Consider the following 8,545-nt stretch of genomic DNA (forward strand, 5'->3'; position numbering starts at 1 on the left):
AAGAGAATGTACAGCGTTGGGAGAGAAGTCTCTAAGCCCATTTTTTTACTTTTTCTCTTTAAATGGTTGAATAGACTCGGTTGGCCACGTATTGAACCAGTGTGTGGTGTGGGATATCAAACCGGCCTAAGAATAGATTTTCTGATTTAAAAAAGAGTAATGCAACACAACCTCTCTAACCTCCACACACCATATTTTTTAATATTTTTTTTAAATTTTTTTGAGTTTATTATTTTTAAAATAATTCAATTATTCTATTCATTATTTATATATTAAATATTTGATAAAAGAAGAAAATAATAAAAATTAAAAAAATGTAATGTGTGAATAATATAAAGTTGTGTAGATTTTTTCTTTAAAAAATGCAAGTCCTCTAACCAGAGTGTCAACTTGGTCACCGACCACTATTGATTAAAAAAAAAAAAAAAACTGGTCACCGGCCAACATGAATTTATGCTTAATTATATCAACTAGATTTTTCTTTTTTATTTTTTATTTAGTGGAAATTAAAGACGAAAGAAAGAACAAAAAAAACTCCCAATCTTTTTAGATAGCATCGGCCCCATTATCTCACTTGAAGATTAACCGAATTTTGAATCCTGCACCCTGTCAATTCCTACGGCTACGATTATTAATCAATGGTCTGTTGGGAAGTAGTGGGAAGGAAAATGTCTTTTAAAAATTCAGTATTGATATTTTATGTAACTAATTAATGGTCATTTAAATAATATGAAGAGTGTAAGAAATAGGTAATTAAGTGATCAATGATGACATATAAAACCAACATTCACATGCAAAAATTTCTAAATACCTAAAAAGAAGAAGAAATTTTGAACAAATAAAAAATATATGCAAAATGATTGATACAGTTGGTGAACAGTGGGTTTTCCGCTTGTAAATATCCCATCTCTGAAAAAAAGTGTTAAAAAAAAGGTCTATCAAACACATTTTATAATTTTAAAAATAGATGGATACAATTTTTGGACCTCATAATGTTAAGTGATGTATGTGAATAAAATGAGCTCTAATATTAATTATATTGAAGTCCACATGAAGGTAACTATATCTATAAGTTTTAAAAATACATTTAAATTAAAACATTATAAATGTAGAAAATTGTATTGTATTGATAATATAGGTAGCCTATTTAGACTGTAATAAGGCATGTGTAATAAAGGAAATACATTCAATACCTAGATAAAAAAATATTCTGACCTCGAATATTTATAGAACATTACTATATCATTCTTACAATTAAACAACATACTAATCTAATTAAGGTAGGTAAATATATGCTAACATTACCCTCAAACTTAAGATGGTGAAGCTAACTGGAGTTTGGAAACAAGAGTACCCAACCGACCATATGAGATTTTATAAAAATATCAACAAGATTTTTTGATACGGAGCGAAGATATACAAAGTTTCTTGCTAAAGTAATGACAAACAAAATGACAATCTATCTCAATATGTTTGGTACGTTCATGAAAGAAATTGTTATGAGCAATTGATTATCACAACGAGTGGAAGAATAGTTTTATGCTGAACGCCTATGTCTGCTAGAAACCATCAAAGCCATAATAGTTTAGAAGTGGTGTCGACTAGTGCACAATACTTAGCTTCAATACTAGATGGAGATACTGTTGGAAATATTTTTAAAATAATTAATTATATATTATATATATTAATAATATTTTTTGATTGATTTTAGAAGTTGTGAATTATTTTGAAAATATAAGATATGGAAAGATTATAACAGTTATAATACTTTTGGTCTATATATGCATCATAAGCCATTCATTGGCTCAATGGTATTTATGGTCTTGGTTTACCCAAAGAGCTGGCTCAATGGAATTATTTTTAAAATAATTAATTATATATTATATATATTAATAATATTTTTTGATTGATTTTAGAAGCTGTGAATTATTTTGAAAAGATAAGATATGGAAAGATTATAAGAGTTATAATACTTTTGGTCTATATATGCATCATAAGCCATTCATTGGCTCAATGGTATTTATGGTCTTGGTTTACCCAAAGAGTTGGAGTTCAAGTCAACCCCATGTCAATATGGGTTTTTAAAATGAAAAGTAAACTTTTCGTTCGCATCTTTTGGCCATCTATAAATAGACTCATTGGTTTGCCATTTGAGAATCTCATAATTCAATTTCAAAATTCTCTTTGTCTCAAATTTTTCACTTCTTCAAAACTAGTTTGAAACTGTTCGTTCTTGAGTAAACAAATTTCTAATTTCTTGGTTGAAGAGCAAAATCTAAGGGTATTTAGAGTCTAATTTCGTGTGTGCATAACGCAATTAAACAAACAAACAAACTTGTTCTAGACTTTATTGTATTTTTGAGACAAATTCACTTGTAACCCGTATGCATAACTTTATTGGTGGGGTGAAAATTGTCTTAAGGAAAACGATATTGTAATGCGCATTGAAGCAAACTTTCCCTTACTATTTTTTGTTTTGCAGTCCATTCTATTCCAACAACTACAACTGATTATATCTTACTATGGCAAGGTATCATATATGTCCCAAGAAAAAAACAATAGCTAGTGGTAGAACGACGATCAGTGAGATCACTAGCGTAATCAGCATCAGAATAAATCTAGAGCTCGAGATAAAGAGAAATGAAGTGAGTGTAATAAAAATGCCCTTGATATAGCTCATAATACGAAGAACGACATCATAATGAGTGGAGCATGGCACACCCAAAAATTGGCTAACTAGATTTTTGTCGCATATGATAAAGCTTATTCTTGAGCTAAAACTATAACGGAACATCATTAGTAGAATTAGATTGCTTTGAAAGAAAATCTCATGCAACTTTAACATTTTCGAGTTTAGGGAGAAAACTATGAGTAGAAGGGAAGGAAGTGTTGATAAATCAAGAAAGGATCTCATCATGCACAATAAGCCAATCTTCAAGGCGGTAGGGGCAACAATATCTCTCGACACATAGTGCCATAATTTATGGCCATATAGAAAAAATTTCATATTTTGAGCTCACATATTATAATTGGATCCATCTAAAATATTGTCAATGAAACGAATAATATTATCAAAGTTGGAAGAAGATGACATTTTGAGAGGATTTTTTTCTAGAGTAATGCTAGAGAGAAGCCACTATAGCAGTGCACACTTTGCACTCACTGCTTAGCTACTTCTAGTTGATTGTTCCCAACACTCACTTGGGGTGATATGTCGTCTAGATGATGTCACATCATGTATGTAAAATGGATGCTCTCAATAGTAGCTTCTATCTATATTTTTTTTTTCTATCAACAGTCAAAGTCGATAAAAAAGGCAACGTTCAACAATCAACTATAGGTGACATGGCATGGACTATGGGATGAGAGTGTGGACTATGGGCTGAGGGAAAGTATGGGATTAAGAAATAAAGGTGGGCTATAAAATTAATAGGAACTCACTTGAAGTGGATTGGGCTGCAATGGGCTAAACTAGGTTGAAACTTGAAATATGGATCAAGTTATTGCAAACAAAGAAGGGTGCATGGGGGTGTGTGTACAAACGCACCGAAGGAGCAATCAGTGCTTGGGCAGACGCGTAGAAGACTCAAAAGGCGTGTGCGAGCGTGTGATGAACCGGTATTGCATGACTTTTTCATAGAATCACCACAGCTCGGAAAGTCATATGGTGGCTTGAGTTTATCGAAAATAAAGACCTACACGGAGCAGTAAGTGCAAGGAAGCAGCTGTCAAGTGTAATAGAACTAATGTAGAAATTATGGTCGTCTGTAAAGAAAACAACATGAGAACACCAATGGCTACAACAAAAATGTGTGACACAAACAAAAATAGCGACTAGAGGCATCAAGATGGTATCTTCTCTGATATTATATAGAAAATTGTATGTAAGAAAAATCTAAATATTCAATGTGTATTAACAATGTATGTGGATTGCCTATTTATAATGTAATAAGGCCTCTATAAAAAAGGAAATACAATCAATACCATTACAAAATATCATGATCTAGAATATTTACCAATATTACTAGTACTGTTCATCCAAGTTCCAGCCTGGGAATTCGGGTTTCAAAATCAAGTTGAAACTCGGACTGGGTTAGCCCTAGTTTGACCCAGGCCGGAATCTGGATTGAAACCAGTTTTTAAAAACCCAAAACTTGGGTTCTAGGTTGCACCCGTTTTTTTTAAAAAATAAAAAAAAAATCAAAGCCTACATATTTCTTGACCACTAATAAAAAACCACATGGAGAAGAGAGAAAAAAAACTATAAAATGGATGATTCATTGGACAAAATATACATTTTCCTTTTGAGTTTTTGTCTATTTAGTTGCTAGAAAGGAATAAAAGAAAAGCAAAACATTCAAACAGAAAAGAAAAAAAAAATTACCCGAATTGGGTGTACCAAGGTTTTTCTATGCGGGTCGGAGCCTGTAATCGAAACCCGGATATCCAGGTTCTGGACCGAGCCAAGAAAAAATCCAGCCCGGATGAACAGACCTAAATATTACCATAATATTTCATAATATTTACGCAAAGTTCTTGGAACAAACAAAACCTTTCTTTCACCCTTTTGAATCTGTTGTGTTGATGTTTCCATCTTCAGCGGGGATCCATCTCTGTAATTGTCATACTGGTCGAACAACTTTCTTCTTCTTTGTGTGAACTTTCCTCTACCAAATTTCTCTTAGTTGAATATGCCACATGTTTTGGAATGGGAAGAGGCCAAGTTTCATTGGCAAGCATAGAAATAACATCAGACATGGTAGGCCTATCCATTGCCAACTCTTGTACGCACAAGAGACCCACATGAATGCATCTTAAGATTTGGTGTTGAGAATGAGATTCAACCAGAGTTGAATCTATTAGCTGCAAACCTCTACCTTCTCTCCATAATTCCCAAGCCTGCAACCAACCCATGTCTCACAACTTTTATACAACTTGAGTTTGCAAAATGTTATGGAATAGCAATTTACATATCAGATTGGTCATTTTATTAGAATCAACCAAAAAGCAGAAGGAAAATACTGAGAGTTAGCGTCCTTACATATCCTACTAAGCTCAGGGCGCGCTCAGGATGATCAATGCCATTGTTCTTCTGCCCACTCACGATCTCCAACATCAACACTCCAAAACTATAGACATCTGACTTCTCTGAAAACTTACCTCTCATGGCATACTCTGGTGACATATAACCACTACACACAGAAACTTCAAGGAAGATTTTAGTGTTTGATGATAAAGTACTGAGTCTACTGACAGAAAGTAAGTGTTTACTTACTATGTTCCTACTACTCTCTGTGTATTGGCCTCGGCATCATTTCGGCCAAAAACTCTGGCCATGCCAAAATCAGATATTTTGGGGTTCATATCATTATCAAGCAAGATATTACTTGCTTTCAAGTCTCTATGAATAATTCTTAGCCTAGAATACTTGTGCAAGTAAAGAAGCCCTTGAGCAATCCCTTCAACAACGTTGTAACGTCGTTCCCAATTCAGAAGCTCCCTTTTCTGTAGATCTATAAAGTTTTACATAAACAATTAGTACTTCCTCGAGGCTCGAGATACAGCTAAAGACAAAATGAACCAAATAGAAAGATAAAAGAGCATGGCGAACCAAAGAGGAAAAAGTCCAAGCTTTTGTTGGGCATATATTCATAGATCAACATCTTCTCATCCCCTTTAACACAACAACCCAAAAGCCTAACAAGATTCATGTGTTGGAGTTTGGCAATGAGTATAAGCTCATTCTTGAACTCCACTAATCCTTGTCCAGAACTCCTCGAAAGTCTCTTAACAGCTATCTCTTGCCCCTCAGGTAAGTTTCCCTGAATTAATATAAAGATGTAACTTCTAAACTTGTTAGCGAAAGCATAATGGAAGCCAGAGAGGGAAGGAGCCTTACCTTGTAAACAGGACCAAAACCACCTTCCCCAAGTTTATTTTTAGTGGAAAAGTTGTCAGTAGCAGCTACAATGGAATGAAAATTGAATATCTTCAAATCATGACCTCCCTTCCCATCATTCTTAATCTCAAATGTGTCTCCAGATCTCCTTGAAGATGTCAATGTAAATAATGTGGATTCTCGATCTCTTTCCTGGTCCCCTGTTGCACAAAAGATTCATCCCCACACTTCTGTTTATTTGGCTTAATAAATTAAAAATAATGCTAGTATGTCCTCTTATTTTGACTCTTTCTGTATTTAGTTTCTTTTCTACTTACTGATTAAGGAAGTAACTATTAGTGTATTGATATATTTTTTTTATTTTTTAAAAATATTTAAAGTTGTTAAAAAAATGTGAAAAGAAAAAATAAAAAAGAAGAATTTTGCCTAGGCGGTGCCCAACGGTCATTACTAGGCGGCAACCTAGCATCACTCATAAATTAATTGTTGTTATCTTCTGTAGCTAAAAACTTACAATGAAGTTTTTTCCTCCATAAAAAGCATGCCAATATTGATATAGCTAGAGCGCCCACTGGTGCTACTATGATCCATATCCACCATACACCCTTCTTTCTTCTGGGTTCTCCTATTCAAAAACTTATAGAGTCAGCTAAAAAGCAAACAAAAAACGTCTCTGAAGTCTTGGAGAGGCGGGTGGGGAAGGGGCATGCAGTCTTACCAGTTTTTGGCATGTCAGTTAGAACATAGAATTGCTCTAGATTGCCAGTTTTATCCTCTTCAAAATCACCACTATAGAATCGGCATCCAGTCCCATTATTGCGAAGTGTCGTATAACCAACACATGAACAATCACTCCAGCATCGATCCATGCAATCAAATAAGTTGACGCTTAAGTTCTCATCCAAATGAGGTGACGATGAAATAAAATAACCCCTACGCTGCTCAAACTTTTGACTGCTATTTCTGCAATTGGGTGAATTCTGCTGCACACACCCTTGAGCGGAGGAATAACCAAAACACATGATACTGCTGACAAAAGCAAGGTTTGGAAAATCAGTAAGTTGCCCGTCTGAGGTCAAGACCAACCTCGAAATACGCATACCCGGAGCAGAATAACTGAAATAGCTCTCATTCTTATTAGAGACATAACTAAAATTGTAATAGTCAGCGTTAAAAGGCATAACAAGATTCCCAGGGTTGGAGCTGCTACTGATCCCTATCCCACTAAGCCAATACGTATCCCCTCGGTGTCTCATGATCAACCGTCTTGTTCCGTTTGTTGTAAGGTTCCATTCAAGAGAAAAGCCTCCGGCTGAAGGGATTTGGCTTGTTAACCATGAAGTAAGTGTCCATTCTTGCCCTGTTTTGTAGTTGATGCCAAGTTTCATCCCAGGCAGAAGTGTGTTTGTCGGATAATCAAAACTTTCCCATAACATCCTCTTGGTAGATCCATCAGGATTCAACTCTTTCACCAAGAAGTTGCCCGAGTTCTCGAGAGTAGCAATCGAGTTTGGTGCTGTTTTGTTAGCATTCAATGGAATTGGACTCCCTCCATTGTGCAGAATCTTCAACAGGCCATCTGCATCCATGGTCAGATTTCCTTCACCAACTGAAATAGGTTTGTCTCGGTTTGCAACCCATACCCGGTAGTTGAAGGTATCATTTGTGTACCGTATTCCCAAGTAACCACGATCCGGACTGCTGATAGTGAAAAAGCCAAGCTCAAATCTCCCATCTGCTGAAACCAACCGCTGCGAGTAACCAAGAACTTCGCCAGGTTTGATGGCATCATTCTGTGCATGAGAAAGTTGTGACCCTCCAAGGTACCAACATGACATGAAGATCATGAAGAGAAATATTGCAGGTAGAAGGGAATTCGGGCTAGCCATTGTAGGAATAGATTTCGTTTTGGTGCAAGTCCTGCTGCTTAATGATATTCGTTGGTCAATAGAAGAAGAAATTGCCGTGCTGTTTTGCTCCTCCGTAGATGTCGACTTATTTGAACGTGTCTACAAATTTAAATATGCTCTGCATTTTTTGATATGACATAATAAGAGCAATATATATATATATATATATATATAGATTATAGATACTTTTTTTCTTTTTAATAATCATATTTTTTATTTTTTATTTTTTATTTTTTATTTTATCGGTCATACTTTTCGAAATTCGTCCTTTCCCATAGATTGTCCTGCACTACATGTCTCTCCTATGTAGCAGGCGACGCCTACCATGCCCACCCAATCTATCCTTTTATTTTTAAATGAGTAATAATAGAGTTACTATTCTATTATTATCTATTTATTATTTAATTTATATTTAATTTTTTATTTTACTGATTAAAGAAGTTAGTGTTAATAAAATTATATATATTTTTAATTTTTTCTTAGTGATTGAAGATGTTAAAAAAATATTTCAAAGAAAATAATAAAAAAATAAAAAAAAAACTTAAAATATATTTGAGTAGTAGATATGTAGTAATAGGATAGTAACCTTATCACTACCTTTTTTAAATATAGAAAAGAGGGATTGGAAAAGGGCCCAAGGCAAAAATTAATATAATAAATAATAAATAAAAATTATTTTAATGGAATATAAAAAAAATAGAGAATGAGACAAAGGAAAAAGTAAGTTTTTGATGAA

At 34.2% G+C, this 8,545-nt stretch overlaps 1 protein-coding gene across 4 annotated transcripts; it reads right to left on the minus strand.

The window, feature by feature from the left end:
• Window positions 1-4,260: 4,260 nt before the first annotated feature.
• Window positions 4,261-7,895, minus strand: LOC109011126 (receptor-like serine/threonine-protein kinase SD1-8). 4 transcript variants are annotated; one of them, XM_018992200.2, is made up of 7 exons: window positions 6,618-7,894; window positions 6,414-6,521; window positions 5,900-6,099; window positions 5,612-5,822; window positions 5,276-5,513; window positions 5,042-5,192; window positions 4,261-4,899 (listed from the first exon to the last, which is right to left on the minus strand). In XM_018992200.2, the coding sequence occupies exons 1-7, from the start codon at window positions 7,786-7,788 to the stop codon at window positions 4,597-4,599; spliced, it is 2,382 nt and encodes a 793-aa protein (XP_018847745.1). In that variant the 5' UTR covers window positions 7,789-7,894; the 3' UTR covers window positions 4,261-4,596. The 4 variants fall into 4 exon arrangements, with proteins under 4 accessions (XP_018847745.1, XP_018847744.1, XP_018847746.1 ...); XM_018992199.2 differs by having other exon boundaries at window positions 4,262-4,899; window positions 6,414-6,524; window positions 6,618-7,893; XM_035691750.1 differs by lacking the exon at window positions 4,261-4,899 and having other exon boundaries at window positions 5,080-5,205; window positions 6,414-6,524; window positions 6,618-7,895.
• Window positions 7,896-8,545: the final 650 nt, after the last annotated feature.

The sequence above is a fragment of the Juglans regia genome, chromosome 1, assembly GCF_001411555.2.
Source record: "Juglans regia cultivar Chandler chromosome 1, Walnut 2.0, whole genome shotgun sequence".
Taxonomy (NCBI): domain Eukaryota; kingdom Viridiplantae; phylum Streptophyta; class Magnoliopsida; order Fagales; family Juglandaceae; genus Juglans; species Juglans regia.